The 22,468-nt window shown below is 57.2% G+C and overlaps 1 protein-coding gene across 10 annotated transcripts; it reads left to right on the plus strand.

Moving 5' to 3' along the window:
• Nucleotides 1-282: 282 nt before the first annotated feature.
• Nucleotides 283-18,906, plus strand: PNPLA4 (patatin like phospholipase domain containing 4). 10 transcript variants are annotated; one of them, XM_036271631.1, is made up of 8 exons: nucleotides 762-865; nucleotides 2,025-2,206; nucleotides 5,769-5,863; nucleotides 5,992-6,127; nucleotides 12,360-12,425; nucleotides 16,355-16,561; nucleotides 17,222-17,374; nucleotides 18,323-18,906. In XM_036271631.1, the coding sequence occupies exons 2-8, from the start codon at nucleotides 2,027-2,029 to the stop codon at nucleotides 18,452-18,454; spliced, it is 969 nt and encodes a 322-aa protein (XP_036127524.1). In that variant the 5' UTR covers nucleotides 762-865; nucleotides 2,025-2,026; the 3' UTR covers nucleotides 18,455-18,906. The 10 variants fall into 10 exon arrangements, with proteins under 10 accessions (XP_036127523.1, XP_036127521.1, XP_036127524.1 ...); XM_036271630.1 differs by lacking the exons at nucleotides 762-865; nucleotides 18,323-18,906 and adding an exon at nucleotides 283-375 and having other exon boundaries at nucleotides 17,222-17,625; XM_036271628.1 differs by lacking the exons at nucleotides 762-865; nucleotides 18,323-18,906 and adding an exon at nucleotides 560-570 and having other exon boundaries at nucleotides 17,222-17,625.
• The last annotated feature ends 3,562 nt before the right edge of the window (nucleotides 18,907-22,468 follow it).

Here is a 22,468-nt window from a genome sequence, read left to right on the forward strand (position 1 = left end):
CCCTTAATCGTACTCGGACACCCCTGGGTCAAGCGGCACGCTGCGCGCCGCCATGATGAGCGCAGCCCTTTAAGTGGAGGGGGCTGGGCCCAGCGGATGCCCGCCTCGGCGCGATGACGTCACAGGCCCTCGCGGTGGGCGGGACCTTTCTGGATGGACGCACGGCGAACGTGGTTCGGCCCTGGTGGGCGTGGCCGCATTGAGTGACGGCCCGGCCCCGCCTTCCGGTTAAGGAGGGGTGGGGGGCAATCAACACGGAACTGCCTCAGGCCTGCATTGGTAGGGCGGAGCCTCGCTGAGTGACGGCCCGGCCCCGCCTTCCGGTTAAGGTGGGGTCGGGGGCGTTCAACACGGAAGTGCCTCTGGCCTGCATTGGTAGGGTGGAGCCTCGCTGAGTGATGGTCCGGCCCCGCCTTGCGGTTAAGGAGGGATCGGGGGCGTTCAACACGGAAGTGCCTCTGGCGTGCTTTGGTAGGGCGGAGCCGCATTGAGTGACGGCTCGGCTCCGCCTTCCGGTTAAGGGGGAGTGAGGGGGGGCGACCAACACGGAAGTGCCTCCGGCCTGCATTGGTAGGGCGGGGCCTCGCTGAGTGACGGCTCGGCTCCGCCTTCCGGTTAAGGGGGGGTGAGGGGGGGCGACCAACACGGAAGTGCCTCCGGCCTGCATTGGTAGGGCGGAGCCTCGCTGAGTGACGGCTCGGCTCCGCCTTCCGGTTAAGGGGAGTGAGGGGGGGCGACCAACACGGAAGTGCCTCCGGCCTGCATTGGTAGGGCGGAGCCGCATTGAGTGACGGCTCGGCTCCGCCTTCCGGTTAAGGGGGATGAGGGGGGGCGATCAACACGGAAGTGCCTCCGGCCTGCATTGGTAGGGCGGAGCCGGGTGCGGGCGAGGGGCGTGCGAGGGGCGGGCGAGGGGCGTGCTTCGACCCCCAGAGGTTGCTTGGAGATTGGCGGGTCGATTTACTCCCCCGGGCCGGGTATGGCGGCCGCCGGGTCCTGGGCCTGCGCGGTGCAGGCCGGGCACCTGGAGGCTGACCCCCCGTCCCTCACCCCTCCATCTCACTAATTAACAGAAAGCGGGGCCCGGCTGCAACGCCCGAGCTCCCAGCTCACAGGGCTCCGCCAGGTGCAGCAGAACGAGGGTTTCGGCTCCCGAGTCGGAGGACGGGAGGCCTGCGCCATGCGCCTGTGCGGATGGCCTTGGGATGGGGGTCCTGGGGCCCCCAGGGCCGCCCGGGGAGCAGCACTGGGCAGATTTCACCCCGTGGGGCATCCTCCCTCTGGGGCGTGGGCGAACCGGCTCCTATAGTGAGATTGCTAATATTGTGAGATTGCTAACGGGTGTCAGGTGGTGCAGGTCACCTTGGAGCCCCCAATGCCCTTGACCTCAAATGGTCCTAAGAAATTTGGCTTGGAAATCGATCTCATTTACTGCATAATTGTGGGCATTTTTTTATTTTTTATTAAAGAAAATCTGGATGCCCCACAGGGACAGGGGTGGGGAGGAAGCCAGGAACCTGTTTTTGAAACGGACTGTTCACTTGCAAAAACCCAATATGTGCACCATTTGATAATTGCTATGGTCTATGATTTTACGTAGACCATTCCCCTCAAAAGTTCCAAAAGGTCGAGAAAATAACCGAATGTATGGACAGTTGGAATGTATCCCTCCCTCTATCTTTCTTGCCAAGTAAAGAAGTAATTACTAATGAATGAATAAATTGCACATTTGTTCAGTGGATTGCAAAACCTCCTGAACAAATACGGCATGGGGTTATTATTTAATTTTAAAATGAATAAAACTCCGGGTCAAGGGGAAAGAGGGAGGGAAAATGTTTCCTCGAAGGATTTGCATGTTTAATTAGACTTGAATTGCAAACACTGTGCTTCGAACAAAGGATAGTTTATTCAGAGAAAGGCTTGAAATCATAATTCGCATACTATACCCATTTAGAGCATTTCTTTTCTTTCTTTCTTTCTTTTTTTTTTTTTTTTTTTTGCGTGTGTGGCCAATGTCGCAGCAGGAATGAAAGGAATCAACTTGTCCTTTTCGGCGTGTGGGTTTCTGGGCATATACCACTTGGGGGCAGCATCGGCGCTCTGCAGACACGGCCAGAAACTCCTGAAAGATGTGCAGGCCTTCGCTGGAGCTTCTGCAGGGTCCTTGGTTGCATCGGTCCTGCTCACAGCACCAGAAAAATTAGAGGTAATTAAGTAGTAACTAGGCCGTGTTCTTGGGCAACCAATGAAGATTGGACAACACAGAAGAATGTTAGCTCTAAGTTAACTGCACAGAAATAATCCTTTGCCGGGGAAACATGAAAGGCTAAAACTTCTCTTTCAAAATGGAATCATTAGGGATGTGTGCTCTGGATTTGGAAAAGAAGATCGTTTGGGGGTGCGAGCGAGGCAGGAGAGAGAATGCCTTATTTCACTCTTGAGGGTTGATTTAGTCGTGAGATTCTGGCTGTTTCTTTCAGGCAAAGGCCATTTCTTATCTGACCACGAGAAGAGCCCAGGGCCCCCTTTCAAAGCCTTGAACATGTGGCCGATCACTCTGCTCCTCCCCATTCCCATTACCCACGAACACGGGTGCCTATAATTTATATTAAGTGGAATGGTATTAGAATTTAATTTGCTTTTCATTCTCTCAGTACGCAAAAGCCTTTTATCCAGAAGTAATAAAAACAAGCCCTCGTTACGTATTTCATTTAATGCAATTTATGTTTTTGAAAATCAGTGTTCTGCTTCCAGACAGTGATTATGCCTTCACTGCCGTGGAGAGCTGACTTCTGTAGGTGGAGAGTATTACATTTGTTAATTGCTTCCATACGCAATTGGCTCTGAACAGTAATCAAGTAACGATGAACACATTCATGCCCACGGATGCATTTAAGTCACATTTACATTTTCAAACCTACATGTTACACCTCAGAAAAAGTCTTGTTTTCCAGTCTGTGCTGAGCTGCACACGAACGTGAAACTGGATTGGAGGCCAGTTGTGCAGAAATCCACGTGTCTTTTCTTCTAGTCGTTAACGTGGTTGCTACAATGGGAAGGAGAAAAGGAAGAAGTTTGGAGATTGCAGAGGGTGAGAAGCTAATCGGGGAAAGGGGACGGCAGGTGTGAGAACTCCTTCCAAAGTAGCAGAACCACAGGCCTTGAGCCGTCGGCTTGGACTTTGTTTTCTTTTTGAAGCAGGGGCTACTGCGGGGTTACCCCTCCCCCGCAGTGTGGTTTTCCACTGCGGCGGGGCAGACTGAGCTGTGGAGTCGGGCAGCCTTGGTTCCGAATCCTCAGCTGAGTTAGAAACATGCCGAGTTAGGATGGACAGGATCAGGAAATACTGCAGTGACATGGCCACCTACCAGAAATTCTGTGATGGCCAGATGTTGAATGGTTTACCCGGAGGTGAGACTTGACTCACCACAAGTTAAATCAGATGACCTGCTCTCATTTACTTTTCAGTACACTGGGGGCCTGGTTGTATGGCCCCGTTGTGCTGGTAGAACGTAAGGGGGGTCTTTATTGCTGCTCGCAGTGGAGGCTGGAGGGTGACTCTCTCTTTGTGTTCAGGCCTCCTCATTTCTGCTGCGGACTACATGTTCAGCCTTTTGGCTTCAGGCTATTTTCTGTCTTTTCAGCATTGGAAATAGACCTCCCGTAGGCTGGCTTTGAGTTTTTTTGAGCCGACTGCTCCCTACCCACTCCCGTCGCGGTTAGCTCTGCTCACGGGTGGCGTGCGTTCCTCCCGCTTTGCGGTGTTGTGACAAATGGAGTCATGCATCCAGTTCTGAGCTCTGCATGCATAATTAAGGGCAGCACCTGACGCCGCCGGCCGCGCATTGTGGGTGCTGGGCACATCTCCACGTTGACATGGGAACACTGCAAGCCTTTCCCCAGCCATCATACTCTGCAGGGCCTGGTGGTAGACAGTGGGGGACGCGTTCCTTAACAAGTCTCAGACCTGGTCAGGGGTGTGTGTGTGTAAGTAAATTAACACAAGAAGATAGCCTAAGTGCAGTCTCACTTAGGAGAAAGGGCACGTGTTTAGGGGGACGCCCTCATTTGTCACCTAGAAGCCAAGAGCAGCTTCCCAACAGATGGGCCGACATCTGCCTTGAGGCCCGCGACCCAGCCACCTCGGAGCACTTACTGATTTTACCCGAACACAAGTCTCATGAGCTCACTGCTGACCCCCCCCAGCTCACTGCCAACCTCCCCCCGCCCCCAGGTTCACTGCCGACCCCTGCCCCCCCCCCCCCCCGCGGGAGCTCACTGCCACCCCACCCTCGCCCTGGGGGCCCCCCATTGAGTCAGGACAGGTCTGGGTTTCTCAGTGGGCCTCTCGGGGCCCCCTATGTCTGAGCTTTTCCCTGGCTCCCTGATGATGCCTCTTGCATCTGTGCCCTCTCTGGATGTTGTCACCCTAACTCCTCCTCCTGTGCAACCCCCATTCCTGTTCCAGGTTGCAGCCTGGATGTCAGGTTGGAGGGCAGCCTCTGGTGACCCCTGAAGTTGGAGGTTGACGTCCCTGGTACTTGTCCAGTCACTGCTGTGACAAATGACCACAGGCCTAGTGGCTTGAACACAGCACATACCCATCCTGTTGTTCCGGAGGTCACGGGCCTGCAGCGGTCTCGGGGAGCTGACATGGAAGTCTGGGCAGGGCCATCTCTCCGCAGGCCCTGGGGACCACCTGATTCCTGCCTCTTGCGCTTCTCAAAGGTGCTGCCTGGCTCGTGGCCCTGCCCGTGCTTAAGGCCATAGCATAGCATCTCCAGATCTGCAGCGTGGACCCTCCTGCCTCCCCGTTTCACTTACAGGGACTCTGATGACACTCGGCCCAGCCGGGTCGTCCAGAGTCGTCTCTGCAGCTCGAGATCCCTAAGGAATCGCATCTGCAAAGTCCCTTTGTCTCGAGGTCACACAGTCACAGGCTCTGGGGCGAGGATGTGGGCATCCGCAGGGGGCAGGAGGCAGGGGGCTGGGTTCTGTCTCTCAGGTGCTCTTGCAATCCTGCGGGACCTGCTCACTGAGCCCAGCCCGAGTGTCCGCAGGGAGGGCTCCTCCAATCTCGTTCCCACCGTGTTCCCACGCCCTGCCAGGGCCTCCTGCCCGGCAGGTTGCTGAATGAGTTAATTGATACATGAAGGACAGGCCTGGGTTCCAATCCCGCCTGCCTGTGACCCTGATTTTTGATGACATATCAGGCAAGATACTTCATCTCTTGAAGCCTGTTTTCTCACCTGTCAAGTGGGTGGTCACACCTACCTTGAAGGGTTGTGAGCTGGCGGGGCCGAGTCCGTGGGTCCCAGTCTGCACGGATGGGCAGACCCCCGTGGGGCCCTTTCATGAAGCAGCAGAGATCTGCAGAGACTGACGGTGCTGGCGAGGGGCAGCGGCCCGGACTCCCCGGTCCGCCCGGGTGTGGTCACGAGTACGCGCTGTGTGCAGGCCGTGGGTGCCCGGGAGGAGGCTGGCGGGGTGGGAGAAGGCTGGAAGAACGCGCTCCCGTGGGCCTGCGGACTTCTCCAGGTGTGGGCAGTGCCGCGTGGGGGTGAAAGCCCGACCACGGTGGGGCTTGGGGCACACAGGGCTCGCTGGGGACAGCGGCGGGTGAGGCCCGGCGGGGTCAGCGCTCCCGCGAAGGAGCGTGGCCTGCAGGACCGGTGCACGTGCCCGCGGTCCAGGCGCACGGTCCTCAGGACGGAGGCCGGGAATCCGAGGGACTGGACAACGCGGTCGCCTGTTACGTTGCTTCCTAGGAGTGCGGTGAATTCACCTACGTGTTTGCTGAGGAGATCCGCCGGCAGGCCCTCGGGGCAGCGACTCCCGGCTACGACTTCATGGCCCGATTGAGGTAGGGACGCTGCAGCCCCAAAGCGTGCGACGGTGTGGAGGGCGCCCCTCCCTGGGGCCGGCCAGCTCGGCCGTCCGCACGGGCGCTCGGTCAGCCAGGGCAGGTGACGGCTCCCTTTCCTTCCGCAGAAGCGGGATGGAGTCCATTCTGCCGCCCGACGCTCACACGCTGGCCTGCGGCCGCCTGCACGTGTCCATCACCAACGCCCGGAGCGGGCGGAACTGCCTGGTGTCCGCCTTCTGCTCCAGGGAGGACCTCCTGCAGGTAGCTGCCTGGGCTCGGGGTGCCCGTCTGCGGTGCATGCCCGTCACGTCTCCCTGTGCGTGCCCGTCACGTCTTTCTGCTCGTGCCTGTGACGTCTGCGGTGCGTGCCTCTGACGTCTACCCGTGCGTGCCCGTCACGTCTGCGGTGCGTGCCTCTGACGTCTCCCTGCTCATGCCAGTAACGTCTGCGGTGCGTGCCTCTGACGTCTCCCTGCTCGTGCCAGTAACGTCTGCGGTGCGTGCCCGTCACGTCTCCCTGTGCGTGCCCGTCACGTCTGCGGTGCGTGCCTCTGACGTCTCCCTGCTCGTTCCAGTAACGTCTGCGGTGCGTGCCTCTGACGTCTCCCTGCTCGTTCCAGTAACGTCTGCGGTGCGTGCCCGTCACGTCTCCCCATGCGTGCCCGTGACGTCTCCAGTGCGTGGCCGTGACGTCTCCCCGTGCCCGTGACGTCTCCCCGTGCCCGTGACGTCTCCCTGTGCGTGCCCGTGATGTCTGCAGTGCGTGCCCGTGACGTCTCCCCGTGCGTGCCCGTGACGTCTCCCTGTGCGTGCCCGTGACGTCTGCAGTGTGTGCCCATGACGTCTCCCCGTGCGTGCCCGTCACGTCTTCCTGTGCCCGTCATGTCTCCCTGTGAGTGCCGGTGACGTCTCCCTGTGCACGCCCATCACGTCTCCCTGCCCGTGCCCCTGACGTCTGCGGGTGCATGTCCGTCACGTCTCTGAGTGCGCGTCCGTCACGCCTCCCTGCGCGTGCCCGTCACATCTCCCGGTGACATAAGCTAATCGGTGTGACTGGAGAGCAAATTCTAAAAAGCACGACAAGTGTGTTCTAAACGACAAAGCCCTTTATGCCCGTGGAATATAGCCAACGTTTAATAAGTAATGGACAAGTCGGAATAAACCACCGGGCCTGCCAGTGTGGCTCTGTGGTTGAGCGTCGACCCTGCACCAAGAGGTGGCTGGTTTGATTCCCGGTTAGGGCACAGGCCCAGGTTGTGGGCTCCATCCCTAGTGGGGGGCGTGCAGGAGGCAAAATCCTTATTGTCTCTCATCGGTGTTTCTCTCTCTCTCTCCCTTCCTCTGTCTCCAAAATCAATACAGAAAAGCAAAACTAGTCAACGGACAGCAGGCGTCCGTGCACCACAGCTGTCTTCAGAAGCCTGGGGAGCTTCCCCCGCTTCTCACACTCCTCCCGCCTGACCCTTGCTGCTCGGGTCTGCCTGGGGGCAGCTGCTGGCTCACCACTGTCATGTCCCAAGACACGTGGGCCTCGGACTTGACCTCGTGTCCACAGCCTTCTCCTTAAAGCGTGTGGGATGGTTCCGACTGAGAGGACGATGATTAACGTCCCTTTCAGTGACGTGAGAGCAGTCTTTCCTTGGGTGACCGCAAGGACAGTGGATGGTTTTCTGAGACCCTCCGTGCACCGATGAGTTGGCCCAAAGATTCGTTTTCTTCGGGGTTACTTTTCCGTAGTACTGTATTCTGCATCTTGTGGCCACGGTGATTGAATCAGGGCCATGGACGGAAAGTGTGTTCCCTTCCAGGTTCACACTTTGAGTGTTAGCTCCCACGGCATGGGATGAGGATGGGCCTGTGGGCGGCGATGAGCTCGTGAGGGTGGAGCCCTCGGGCGCGGGGTGAGTGTCCTTGTGAAAGAGACCCAGAGAGTTCTCACCCTTCCACCTCGTGAGGACACTGCGAAGCTGGTTCTCAGCACGCCCTGAGCCTGCTGACCCCCTGACCCCCGCAGCAGAGTGTGAGAATCCACTTCTGCTGTCAGTCAGCCACCCAGTGTGCGACGTTTATTCCAGCAGCCCGGGAGGTGTAAGCCCGGTTCGGGTCCGGAGAAGCAGGGTGCTGCTCTGAGGGACACCTCCAGGGGTGCACGAGGTAAAGGGCAGAGGCTGGAATGTTTTTGAGGTGCCAGCTAGAAACACCCTTTGTTTCTGCAGACATTCTCGGGGGGGGGGCGGCGCACGGCAGAGCCCCCACCGTCTGGGGGATGCTGTGGGCCTGCAGAGGGGGTGGGGCGGCGTGTGGGGGTGAAGGCCGTTCATTGAGCTCTGGGACGGAGATGCTGACAAGCTTTCAGACCGTGCGGGATCGGCTCCTTGGGGGAAGCGGGCAGAGGACTCGGCGGGAACGTGTCCCCATCCCAGCGTGCGTAGAAAGCTGAGTGACCCGGGATGAAGTCGGGCCCTGGATGACACAGTCTGTGAGCCTAGTGCTGAAGGGGGGGGCTGGTTTCTCTGGACTTGGGGCACAATGCAGGAAGGCGGAAATGACTTACAGATGGAGCCGTTCATCAGAAGCAGAGAGAACGTAGGGGTTTGGGACGTTCTTGGCCTATCCTTACAGAAAGAGCGAGAGAGCTTGTTCAGGACCGAACAGGAAGAGAGTGGCCAGGTGGCCCAGTGACCATCGGAGGACATGAGTCACCATGGAAGCAGAGGCCAGGACCTCTCATGCCGACCCAGGGAGGATGGCCCCACCAGTTTCAGAGGTCGTCGGGACGGCCGCTGTCACGGGGCCACTGCGGAGGCCCCAGCAGAGCCATGGGCATGGGGCCACCCCGCGCTCCTGAACCCCAGACCAGAGAGCAACCGGCGTGCAATGATTCCAGTCCCGGGGCCTCAGGCAGCAAACCGCGTCCAGAGGCAAGTCGCTTCCGACTCACTAATGCCTTGATTCCTGTGCCCCTCACGCACTGTCCCCTGAAAGCCCACGTCTGTCTGTTTTACAAATCAGCTCGTTTGCTGTAAGTTCCACATCTCATTCTGGGCTGTATTTTTTTCAGAAGGAAACACGCAGTCAGGAAATCCAAGCACATTTCAACATTTGTCTGCAGCAAAGCCTCCTGGGGGGGGGGGGGAAGAGGGGTGCGCCTTCTGGTGAAAAGAAAGCGGGGGTCTCGGCCACCCGCCGCGGAGCCAAGTGACTGAGAGGCGGCGTGCACGGACGCCGCTGGACCTCCGCCTGACCCTTCGCCCCAGTCACTGCCTGCCCCACGCTGCAGGCTTTGCCTTGGCGTCTGCAGTGGCCTTTCTGCAGACACGCACCCTCTCGGCCACATACGCCCGGGGGCCTTGCGTGCACAACGCTGTCCCTCCTGCGAAGAAGCGCCGGTCCCCGTCACGGGATGTCCCGAAGGCCGGTGCACACAGCCGGATGCTCTGGCACAAGAGCCCACACTTCGCTGCCGCCGGGACGTGAGCACAGAATCGAAGATGGGTCGTTATCCGGGAATCCGGTTCTGACTTCCAGCCACAGCACCGGCTCTGCACCCACAGGCAGATCCTCATGAAACCCGCGGTCGACTCGAGGCGCGCAGGCGGCCTGTCGGGAATCGGTTCTCGGAGGGAGCCCGTCCGTACAACCTCCGAAACGCCCCTGGTCCACGAAACGGGAAACGAGAGAGCCAGTCGGGATGTGTGCCGGACATGCGCTGGTTGGGGTTCATGCCGTCGCTCCGGAAGTCCCCACCCTTCATTCGTATCACCGTGTAATTAGCAAGCGTGAAACACAACCCAGATCCACGCTTTAACATTTGGATCCTGTTCCACTGCGGGGGCGAGGCAGGCACCCCCGGCTTTGTACATCAGTCTTCTCCCCGCACACTGTCCGCAGACGGGGTACGTGTTCCGGGGTGCGGGAGGGAGGCTCAGACACCCCCACAGAGCCGCTGCCCTGGATGTGTTGCGAGTTCTTGGTGAGAAAGTGCCCGGGGACGGCGGGGACAGCGCAGGGCTCAGTGTAACACCTCATCCAGGGGCCCGAGAGCCAGCCTGTCTCTTCCTCAGCACATGCTCCTCGCTAGCAGTCAGAAGGCGCCAGCATCTGCATAAGAGCCGCCATTCAGTTCTTAAGTATCCAGAGCTAATTTCCCCACCGAACCGCCTTTGATATACCCAGCGCCCGCCAATATCAAGGGAGACCGAGCAGCGGCAGAACAAATACGCTGACTCGGGGTGACAGGTCCTTCCCAGCTCCCTGCACCGCTCGCGGCTTCCACGGGGACTCTTCCTGTCATTACCTGCGGGAGAGTAATTGCAGAGCGTTTTTCATCCAAGCGCTTCAAAGGGCCCCCGGCGTCAACTTGTGAACCTCAGTTAGACTTGGACACAGCGGAAGCACGCGCACGATGCTGGTTCTCAGGGGCGGGGTTGCTGTCCCTGGGCGCCTGTGGCCCGGCTGCGCACGAAACGAATCGTTACATGCAGAGAGTGTCTTCGGTTCAGAAGCCCCGTGAGGACGGCAGTTCCCAGCGCGCGTGCTGTCCACACACTGTTCCGTGTCCTGCTGTGGTGCACGGTGCGTGTGCTGCAAGCCTTCGTGCGGTGGCCCCGCGGCGCTTGCAGACACGCCCGGGCTCCGTGATTCTTTCAAAGGTGCAGCGAGCTGGTGAGACAGCCACGTGTAGGTAGGGTGACCATGCCTGTAAACGCCTGTGTCCGAAAAACACCCACTACGGATGTCCTTGCAAACACTGGGCCTAGAAGGTCGGGGCTGCGGGTCCTGGTTTCTATCCCGTCTGCCCCCGTCGCTCCATCTGCTACGTGGCCCTCCGAAGGCTCCTGGCGTGACGCTCACGGCCGCCCCGCCTCTGCGGAGTGGGCGTGGTCCATGCCCTGCTCACCCGTGTCCGGCTGCCCTGGCTCCCGGGACACTGGGCTTTGGAGAGGAGGGCTGAGGGGCAGGCCTGTCTGCACCGACTTCTTTGTAGCAGCCTGGCCAGCCTCCTGCGAGGTCGTCCTTGCGGCTGGGATTGCGCTGTGCACACCTGGCCCTGCGGGGCACCAGCATGCCCACTTCACCCCAGGCCGGCGGGCCACGCAGGCGGCCTGGCACCCGCTGCGGCCTGGCACACGGGCGCAGCACGCAGCGTCTCTCCCCTTCCCCTGCCGGAGCCCTCGCTAGCTGTCACACCGCCCCGTTGGCTGCTCTGCCACCTCTGCGGCCCGGCGCCCTGGGCCACCTGTCCCCAGCAGGGCGTCTCCTGCACGCAGCGTGCCAGGACCACGTGCGGGATCTCCAGTCGCCCCCTGCGCGCGCACGCGGAGGGCAGCGGCAGGGGCGGTCAGCTCTCCCTCCGAGGGGCAGACAGGACAGGGGCGGTGGCTGACCCCGCGAGGACGCACAACCGCCAGGGGGCGCTGGCAGTGGGGGGCCAGGAGCGGGTGGGGGAGGAGAGCGCTGCAGCGGAGGCCAACGCCAGGCCCCGGGACAGCAGCCCAGGGTGCCGGAGTAAGTCCCTCCCGCTGGCCGGCGGATGTGCCCACGGAAGGCGGACGCAGCCTCTGGTCCCAGCCTTGACTGTCCCTGCGGATGAGCAGCCTTTTGGAGCCAACCTCAGAAACCGGGCCTCTGACGCTGTTCCTTAGGGGGAGATGCCTCCGGCTTCTCAGTGGTTCCGGACGCGTGGTTCACCCATCCGTGTCGGGGGCCCCGGGCATGTCCAAACGTGCGGAGAGGAGCCCTCGTGCCCTCGGACAGCGAGCCGGGGGTGACCGCTGGGCGGCCGAAGGACGGTCGCCTGCGTGTTCAGGGTCCAGGAGAAGCCCGAGGGGCAGAAACCGCAGTGCGCACAGCGGTGCCTGTGGGGACCGCCCAGAGCCAGCCGCCGTGCCGGAAGAGAGGGGACCTGTCCGCACGAGGCTTCCTCCACTCTGCACGGACGCTCGAGGACAGCCGCGTCCCTGCCGCCGCTGTGTCGCCGGGCACTTGGCTCACAACACCTGCTGCCCCCGCAGCGGCCTGGTGGTGGGAGAGGGACACCCTGAGCTGCTAGCCGTGTCCCTGAGAGGACCCAGGGTGGTGCTGTGGGCGTGTCTGCCCCTGGACACACTGGAATTGAGCTTCACTGGGCCTCACCTGGCAGGGGCCTGGCTGGTGCAGCTCAGACGCCCACTTCGCTCAGGGGACTCGAGAGAGCACACCGAGCCGTGCCTGTGTCCTTAGGGTCTTCTCAGACACTCACTCCACCCTCTACTTCCCTGCGGCTGCGGTGCCCTTGACCTGGAGGCAGCTCGTTTCATTTCCTGTAGCAATCTGACCTTTCATCGGGAGGACTTTGCATAGACACATGTGAGAGCTGTCCTCTGAGTGTGAGCCCTCCACCCAGGTGACGGCTGTGGGCCTGATTGTCAAGGTCTTACAGCCGAGAAAGATGGACTGGGATGCGCCTTCGGATATCTGCTTAAACATCTGCACCCGTTTCTGCCTCCCCCAGGTTCTCTGCGCCAGCAGCTTCGTGCCCATCTACGCGGGGCTGAGAGCAGTGGAGTACAGAGGGCAGGTAACGCTCTTTCTATTTACTCATTCTTTCTTTGTTGATTTGAGACAGAGAGGAAGGGAGAGGGGCAGAAAGACAGAAACATGGATGAGAGAGAACATCGACTGGCTGCCTCCTGCACGCCCCCCACTGGGGATCGGACCCACAACCTGGGCCTGTGTCCTGACCTGGAATCGAACCAGTGACCTCTTGGTGCAGGGTCGACGCTCACCCACGGAGCCACACCTGCCGGGTGGGTAACACTATCGTAACGGCCGGGGTGTCAGTGACGCCGTAAGCGTACACATCCTTCAAAGGACCCAGTTTTATGATATGTGTTCTGGCGGCCTCAAATCAGTCTGTAGGGTTTTCTTCCTACACGGGCTGTCTCTGTTGGCCGAAACAAAAGTCAGGTGACGGCTGTGGGCCTGCTTGTCCAGGTCTTGCGGCTGAGAAAGATGGACTGGGATGCCCCTTCGGATATCTGCTTAAACATCTGTACCCGTTTCTTCCAATGGAGTAAAAGACTTTTTTCCTAATGCAGTCTTATTCACGGGCCCTTGTATAAATAGCAAGGAGCAGAATGGAACTGTTGGGGAGAAGGCAAAGGGGCGTGCACACCGGGGCCCAGCAAAGCCTGGGGCTCCATCCATCCCACCCCAGGGACCCGCGGCTGGGCAGCAAGCCCGTTGCCTTCCACTCACAGCTGTGCCTCCCGGAGGCCGCGCCCCAGACAGCTCTCTTCCGTGGGGCTGGCCTCCGGCAGGACCCCCAGCCTTACAGGGGCATGTGGAGGGGAGCCCCACTGCAGGCTGCCCTCAGCACGACCCAGGGACGATGCCGCCAGCTCCCTCTCCTACCACACTGCGTGTGCTCGCTGTATACCACGCACCCCCCACCGCGCCAGCAACGTGCCCTTGTCCCCAATCCAGTGTCCACCTGACACACACCACAGATGCACCGTAGAGTCCATCCAGTGTCCACCTGACACACACCAGAGATGCACCGTATAGTCCATCCAGTGTCTGTTGCCTATCGCCACTCATAAACTTATTTGAGGGGTAACCCTCTTTACAGAACTATTGGAAAGCAAGCTAAGTAGCAATTCCCTCTTGTTATATAAGTAAAAACCAACATTTATTTTTCCATATAGATTTTGAATAAAGGTGCTATCATCATCCACTTTATGTTGTGAACTAAGTTTTACAATATTCTGAAATGTGATGTGGCCCTGTGCCAATAAAACTTTATTCGCAGAAGCAGGTGGTGGGCCGGAGTTTGCCAGCCCCTGACCTCGAACAAGTAACTGTCCAACCCTTGATTTCCTTTTCTGCAAAATGAAGAAACAGTGTTTTGTTTCTTTTAATTCTCACCTGAGGATATTTTTCAGTTTATCTTCGGACAGAGTGGGAGGGAGGGAGGGAGGGAGAGAGAGACACACACATTGACTTCAGAGAGACACACTGACTGGCTGCCTCGCACAACCCGACCAGGACCAGGGACAAACCACAACCAAGGTCCGTGCCCTTGACCGGAATCGAACCCATGACTCATTGGTCTGCAGGCTGACGCTCTAACCGCTGAGCCAAACCGGCCAGGGCAGGGAACAGTGCATTAACATGACCTTCCTACCCAATGACATTCCCATTCAGACTGAACGCACTGGCACACGAGAAGTTGTTTTATAAACCACTAGGGCCCAGTATTTATAATGAGTTCAGGTACCAACATCTCATTTCTTCATGGGGCAAGGAGTGTTTACTCACATGCCTTTTGAGCAACATAGCCCTGGAGAAAAGTCAGCTGTGCACAGAGCCCCCACCAGAAGCGCATCTGGGGGCTAGCACGCGTCCCGGTCGCTTCCCCCGGGTGGAGATCACCTTGCTGGAATGCACACCCTGGCAGCCTCTTCTTCACGGGCTGACTGTGCCAGGCGCCCGTGAGCTGGTCCGGATGGGACAACCTGCTGGGTGTGAGGGTGCTGCTGCCGCCTTAGGGTGCTGCTCCCCTGGGCTCAGGCGGCACCGTCGCACCCTGGCGCGCAGACCCCACCCCGAAAGTGTCTGTTTCCTGCTGAGCAGCTGTCTATTCCCCACTCCTGGACTCGACGTGAAGGTGGAGCCCTGCGGGACTGGTCAGAGGTTCGGTGTGAGCACACGGACTGTCACACCGCACTGACCATGCGGGCCCCGGGCCGCGGCGCCAGCCCGCCGCAGGTGTCCCTTTGGGAGCACATGGCGGGGGTGTTCTTGGAGCTGGGCCTTCCCTTCCCCGCAAGGACCACGGAGCCGTGCACTCACAAAGGCAGGGCAACACTGTCCAGGGCCCAGCAGCAGATTCTGGTCCTGGAGGGCCGTGTGGGCGCCCCACCAGCTCAGGGCCACAGCTGCCAGCTCATGGACGGCGGCCCCCGGGTGGGGTGTGGGAGGGACTCACGGGATGTAGCACACAGCAGACCATGTGCACAGAAGTGTGGAAACGCATCCTCAGCCTGGCCAGTGGGGCTCAGTGGTTGAGCGTCGACCCTGCATTAAGAGGTCCCAGTGTGCCCTGTCCAGTTTGGCTCAGTGGTTGAACGTCGGCCTGCGGATCAGAGAGTCCTGGGTTCGGTTCCCGCTAGGGGCAGGCACCACACACAAAAAAAGAGGTCGCTGGTTTGATTCCCATTCAGGGCACATGCCCAGGATGTGGGCCCAGTGGGCGGCATGCAGGAGGTGACCAATCGATGTTCTCATCAATGTTTCTGTCTCTCTCTCCCTCTCCCTAAAAAATCAATGAAAATGTTTAAAGAGATGCAGGCCTCTCCACGGTCAGTATCACACGAGGCCCCGAGTGTTTCCTACTTCAGTGAGGAGGTGGACGGATGCTCCGTGCTGTGACTGTCCTCTCCAGAAACCTTGCTAGGGTGTGCCAGGGTGAATGTGTGCTGGGGGCCATGTGGCTGGGGACAGTGTCACTCGGGGCATGACAGGCAGTGCGGAGGGAGGGAGCTCGTGCAGCTCATCGAGCCCCCGGGAATGTGTGCTGGGGGGCCATGTGGCTGGGGACAGTGTCACTCGGGGCATGACAGGCAGTGCGGAGGGAGGGAACATGAGCAGCTCATTGAGCCCCCAGGAAGCAGTGAGCTTCCCCGTCCTGTGTCCACACAGAATTTGGAAGCAGGATTTCCTGGAACAGCAGCCATTACCCCGCAGCACAAGGGCCCCTCAGTGGCAGAAGGCAGGGAGGCGTCTCTGAGCGTGTGACGGGGGCACCCCGCCTCAGTGCCCTGGGGGAAATTGAGGCCTGTGCACCCCTCTGGCTGGGGTATGAGACTGTGGGACGTCATTTGCAAGGCCTTTCTTCCTTCCAGTCCAGCTGTGACCCTGTTCCAGAAATTGGTACCCAGGCCCCAGCAACCAGGACACAGACAGGAAGGAAGTTCTGGGAGAATAAGACACACACACAGATATTTGGGGGCTTTCGTATTGTAAAGCTCCCCCTCTCATGCTGTTTCCATAGCCACATGCACACATGTAATCATATGTGCACACACATGTCATACACACACACGTGACTGTGCTTAGATACACACAGACACATCCACATGTCTCGTCCTCATAATTACATAGTCATGTGTATTATGTTCTTTAAAAATAAGGGCAGTATACAAAGTTTCCACGTCAGGTTCTTTTCCATCTAATCTACCTGTTTTCCTTCACCAAAATGCAGTGCCCTCAAAGACACATCCATCCACATCCACTCTGGGTTGAGTTTTATTCCCTGTAAGAGTTGGCAGCTGGCCAAGGCCCCCGTAAACACTGCAGTCTCGGCCACGTGGTCCCCAGCGTGAGAAACAGAAACAAGTAGAAAGAGGTTTAAATAAAAGACACCAGAGGTGGCAGGAAGGACCTGTTTGGACTGAGTTCAGGACAGGGTGCTCACTTTTCTCTGCGCCTCCCTCCACCCCCAAGCCGAGCAGCCCACTTGGCTTTCCTACAGCACCGTCAGGTGTGCGAGCGCAGCCCCGTGTACACGCTCCTCCGCACACCCTTCTCCACCGCGACCAGGCTCTGCTTTGTGCATATCGATGGAAGATCTTTTGGATGGGAGACAGGAAGGAAGAGCCCGTCCCCTTTGAGACGACATGGAGGGACCTGGAGGGTATTACGCTGAGTGAAGTAAGCAGTCAGAGAAAGACAAGGACCGCATGATCTCACTTGTTTGTGGGATATCAGGAACAGAAAAAGGGGGTGAACAAAACAGATGCAGAGACATGGAAGTAGGGAACAGACTGATGAACCTCGGGGGGGGGAGAGAAACAGCAAAGAATTTATCAGCATATGTGCACAGCCTGTGCACACAGACAACAGTGAAGTGCAGGGGGGATGGGAGCCGGGGGAGGGAGCAGGGGGGGAGGAGGGGCATCAGTGATACCTTTAACAATAAAGATAATTTTTTTTTTTATCCTCAACCGAGGACACTTTTCCATTTTTTGTACAGTTAGAGTGGGAGGGAGAGGAAGAGAGAGAGAGAGAAACATCGACGTGAAAGGGACACATCGAGTGGCTGCCACCCGCACGACCAACCAGGGCCGGGGACAAACTGCAACCGAGGTACGTGCCCTTAGCGGGAACCGAACCCGGGTCTCTCCGGACCGCAGGCCGATGCTCTAACCGCTGAGCCAAACTGGCCAGGGCAATAAAGATAATTTTTAAAAGTGATTTAAGAACGCACGATTGTGTCAGAGGACAGAGTCCTTCCCGCTGACACGTCACCCTCGCCTCCTTCATGGGGGAGTTGTGTCAGGGACACAGGTTGACTGGTGTCTCCTTCCACAGAAGTGGGTGGACGGCGGGCTCACCGACAGCCTTCCCATCCTGCCAGGGGGCCGCACAGTGACCGTCTCCCCCTTCACTGGCCGACTGGACATCTCCCCGCAAGACGACGGGCGGCTGGGTTCCTATGTCCGCGTCGCCAACCAGGACGTACTGGTGAGCCATCATGTTCCCGGGTGTTTGAAGGGCGTTAGGCTCCTAAGATGTCCCACCCACCTCCAAAACGGGGGAAGCTCGCTGATAACGTTTGTACACACGACATCCTTCATTTACGGCACGTGTCTGGCCCTTGTACCTCCAGACGGTGAGTGTGAGGTTGCCTGCAGTTCAGTGATGGTCTGTGCAGAAGCATCTTCTGTTTCTTTCTTTCTTTTTTAATCCTCTCCCGAGGACATTTTTTCATTTTTTGTACAGAGAGAGTAGGAGGGAGAGAGAGGAAGAGAGAGAGAGAGAGAGAGAGAGAGAGAAACATCGACGTGAAAGGGACACATTGAGTGGCCGCCACCCGCACGACCAACCAGGGCCGGGGACAAACTGCAACCGAGGTACGTGCCCTTAGCGGGAACCGAACCCGGGTCTCTCCGGACCGCAGGCCGACGCTCTAACCACTGAGCCAAACCGGCCAGGGCTGTTTCTTTCTTCTTTCTCATGGCAATAGGCTTGGTGGGATTTCAGCGCCATTGTACATGAGACCGTTGATTGCTTTAAAAGGAGCCCGTCATGAAGTCTATAAAACACTGGAGGAAACTTAGGGGCTTTGCTGAATGGCTTACATGAAAGTATCGATGGCTGTCACCCAGTTCTCGCCAGGGCGGCCCCGTACGCAGGAGACCAAGCAGGGTCTGGAGACAGGCTGGCCGTTGGCCTCTGCGGGGTGGAGAACAGGGGTGCTGCTCAGCCCCCCACAGCGCCCATGACAGGACAGCCTGGCCCCAAACACCCACGGGACCAAGGCTGACACACCCTCACCTCATTATGGGTGGCGGTCACTGTTCACGTTGAATTCCCTCCTATTTTTAAGTTTTCATTGCTGATGGTGCCTATGATGTACCTGCATCGACCGGGTCGTCACACCCGCAGCTCCACCTTGTCTTCCTGTCCCAGGTGTCCCCGGGGAACTTGGTGAGGCTGAGCCACGCCCTGTTCCCTCCGAGCCGGAGGGAGATGGAATCCCTGCACCAGCGGGGCTTCGAGGACGCCCTGAGGTTTCTGCGCAGGGAAAACTGGTTCGAGTAGGGAGCGTCCCGGACGCGACGCAGAACACCTGTCCGACAGGGTGGGCTGGAGCCGTCGCGTGAAATCCTTTTTAAAACACTGTCCGAACTCCGTCAGCTGCCTTCGTTCTTGTAATAGTTTTCATTGTTTGTAATATTTAAATTTCTACGTGGGGCAAGAAGTCAGAGGCGTTATTATTGGGAGTTGGCGGCGGCGTTAAGGACGACTCGGGTGCTAAGCTTCAGATCCACCGCCGCAAAGACGGAGGAGCCGTCAGCCACTGTCCGGACGCCAGGTCGGCCTGTTTCGGGGAGTTCTGGTGTACCTCGGAGCGCTTGTGGGTTCCTCCTCACCCGTGGGCACTGTCTCAGGTCTTAAATCTGTCTTTATTGGGCTTGGCCAAGCGTGATCTCTTAATGACTAAGAAGCAGTTACAAACCTTCAACAGTCAAGACACATTCAAAACAATTAAAGTGCAGATCATTATTTCTGTTTTTATATTTATTGATGTTCATCGTACAAAAGGTTCAGATGCGTTGTTCCTGTAGCCGCAGAACCAGTAATGGGAGCTTCGGGGTCTGGGGGTTTCTCTGGCCCAGGCTGTGTCTACACTGCGGCCAAGTGAAGGTGAGGTTGACGTGATGATCCGCGGAACGTGGTGCGGGCGGAGAGGCTGCCCCTGCGGCGCGGGGGGGCGATGACCGTCCCAGCTATCGGTGCTGTTATTGCCAGAGCGATGGGTCACGGGGTGAACGCACCTGGGCTCCCATGCTCGGCTCTGCCCAGCAGGCCGCCCCCGGACCGGATCCAAAGCTTTGCTTACCCCGTGCGAACACGCCCCCTCACGTATTCCTCACACACGTCCCCTGGGGGCGATCCCCTGCTCCTGACCGCCTGCAACACAGGCAGACACGGCCTCAGTCTTTCCCGTGACAGGCAAGGCATTTCCGAGTAAGTGCGCCCACCCACCTCCACATGCGAGCGCGTCGCCTTCATTGGGAAATGGGTGGTTTTCACCTGTGACCACGGGCGAACACACTTAGGCGTACGTGTGTGTGCACCCGCCTGCACCCCTGCAGGGCAGCAGGTCCTGGCCAGGCATCTCCCTGCGCAGAGGTGCACCCTGCCTGCTGCCCAGTGCCAGCATGCTCACACGCCCTCTCAGCGTGTGGACGCGGACGCGCTTTCGTGGGTGGGCCAACTGAAGTACAGAGGGACACACCAGGTGCTCCCTCCTGGGACACTGCACAGTTCCCGCCCATCCGGGACAGCAGGCGCCCTAACTCAGGTTCACCAGCCTCGCCGTGTGACTTCCACACTTATGGTAGGCACAGCCAAAGCTGTGAGGAGACCACCATGGTGATTGTGTGACCCTACACAGGTCCTCCCAGCACAGAGCGCTGGACTCCGTGTGTGTGTGCATACCATCATTAACACATATATGCATATGTATATACTTACCTATCTACATACTATCATCTAGCTCTTCATCTATCCATCCATTCATTCACCCATCATACACCTAAGTATCCCTTCATTATCTATCCATCCATCCATCCATCCATCTATCCATCTATGCATTTTCCTATCTACCCACCTTTTATCTATCGATACCCATCTATCTATCTATCTATCTATCTATCTATCTATCTATCTATTTATCTATCTCTGTCTGTCCGTCCATCCACGTATCTTATCTATCCATCCTTCCATCCTTCTATCTATGCATCTTCCTATCTACCCATCTGTTATCTATTGATATCCATCTATCTATCTGTTGATCGATCGAGCCATCCATCCATCCATCCATCCATCCATGTATCTTATCCATACATCCATCTATGCATCTTCCTATCTACCCATCCATTATCTATCCATCCATCCATCCATCCATCCATCCATCCATCTTATCCATCCATCCATCTATGCATCTTTCTATCTACCCATCCATTATCCATCCATCCATCCATCCATCCATCTCATCCATCCATCCATCTATGCATCTTTCTATCTACCCATCCATTATCCATCCATCCATCCATCCATCCATCCATCCATCCATCCATCCATCTCATCCATCCATCCATCTATGCATCTTCCTATCTACCCATCCATTATCTATCTATCTATCCATCCATCCATCCATCCATCCATCCATCCATCTTATCCATCCATCCATCTATGCATCTTTCTATCTACCCATCCATTATCCATCCATCCATCCATCCATCCATCCATCCATCCATCTCATCCATCCATCCATCTATGCATCTTTCTATCTACCCATCCATTATCCATCCATCCATCCATCCATCCATCCATCCATCTATGCATCTTCCTATCTACCCATCCATTATCCATCCATCTATCCATCCATTATCCATCCATTCATTCATTCATGTATCTTATCCATCCATCCATCTATGCATCTTCCTATCTACCCATCCATTATCTATCTGGCTGTCCGTCCGTCCGTCTGTCCATCTGTCTAACATATAAGTGCTCCTTGCTTTCCTACTTGGTTGTGATGTCTCTTTGTCCATCATTCGATAACTGGATTCTGAAAGTTCAACAACAACCCTCTAAATTAAGTCACTACGCAGACTGCCTAAAGGGAGAAAACAAATCTCTTGTCAGAGACATCAGAGCAAACAACTCTCCGTCTGCATGCTAGATTAATAAAATAGCAACACCCGACTGAGAAGTGTAATGTGTCAATAACGAATTCATTTAAAAAGTCATTCACACGCAAATGACAAGCCTATACCGAGTCATAACGTGAAAAACAAAGGTCACATCAGGAAGAAGACACTGTGCCCGACATTTCTGTCACCCTGCCCATGGTGGTGGGGCCTCTAGAAAACAGGGAAAGAACCATAAATAGATAAAAGCCAAACAGATGGAAAAAACCGCACACCCTTCTCCTCTGAGTGTTGTGCGTAACGCCCTGGACATGTCCCCGCTGCATCCCCTCCGGAGTAGGGGAGATGAACGCGTCAGCACCTGGACACACCAGGTGACACCCCGAAACAAGCACTATGGGAACTGAAGAAGGCTTTTAAAAGTTAATTCAGAAAGTGAACAGTACTTTTACACCAGCAGAGTTTTCATCGTCCGACAATGCGCTCGCGGTAGCAAAAGAATCGTGCGACATCTACAACGTAGGCAAGACACCTCTCCTTTTCCTCAGTGCCCCGATAATGACACGACGTCCCGAACGGGACGACTGCCCTGGGGTGGCCCGGTCCCCTCTAGGAAAGCACCCTGTTTACAGACCTCCAGCATATTGGCAGCATGTTCGTTTTCAAAAACGTGACCAAGAATGGCCGCGTCCACCTGGTGGCATCCACGTGCAGCGAGAGCAGAGAGAGACAAACTCATTTCACCACCCAAGTCTTCTTCATCCTCGTGGGAATGTTCTCGCACTGTCTCTGGGCCGTCGGACTAGGAGGCACCAGAGACGTTCCTGTTTCCGGGACGCTGGGGAAGGGGATCCTTGGTCGGACCGCGCAGGGCCAAAGGTGGCGGTTGCCCTGAAGGAACGCGATCCCCCTGCCCTTCCCTGGAAGCAGACAGCAGGAGGAGTAAGGAATAACCGTCCGGCTGGACGCGTGTGGCACAGCTGGACACAGCTGCCCAAAGGAAGTCGTGAGCTTTCACCTGTCTCCCGAGAAGCTTTTCTGCAGATGCTCAGTAAGGGGGCTGCTGGCGGAGAAAAACCCATCTGTCACCGTATAATTGATCGCAGGGTGTGGGGAGAATTTTATTGCACTTTGTTTGCTTAGGTACGTATGCATATACTTATTTAATGTTATTTTTATTAATTTATTTTTGTTATAGATTTCTCCTTGCCCCCCCCCATAGACACCCTCCTCCCTACCCGCTCCTACCCCGTCCCCAGCTTTGTTGTCTATGTCCATCGGTTACACGTACATGCATGTAAGTCCTGTGGTTTATCCCCCCCTTCTGAGGAATGTCAGTCTGTACCCTACTTCTATGACTCTGGGTCTATTTTGTTCATCAGTCTATGGAAAT

Source organism: Molossus molossus, unplaced genomic scaffold (genome assembly GCF_014108415.1).
Source record: "Molossus molossus isolate mMolMol1 unplaced genomic scaffold, mMolMol1.p scaffold_m16_p_2, whole genome shotgun sequence".
NCBI lineage: Eukaryota > Metazoa > Chordata > Mammalia > Chiroptera > Molossidae > Molossus > Molossus molossus.

Coding starts and splice junctions, on each gene's coding strand:
- PNPLA4 (XM_036271630.1), top strand. CDS start 2,027: ATGAAAGGAATCAACTTGTCCTTTTCGGCGTGTGGGTTTCTGGGCATA. Junction 2,207..5,768: donor CAGCACCAGAAAAATTAGAG/GTAATTAAGTAG, acceptor GTTGCTTCCTAG/GAGTGCGGTGAATTCACCTA. Junction 12,426..16,354: donor CAGTGGAGTACAGAGGGCAG/GTAACGCTCTTT, acceptor TCCACCCCCAAG/CCGAGCAGCCCACTTGGCTT.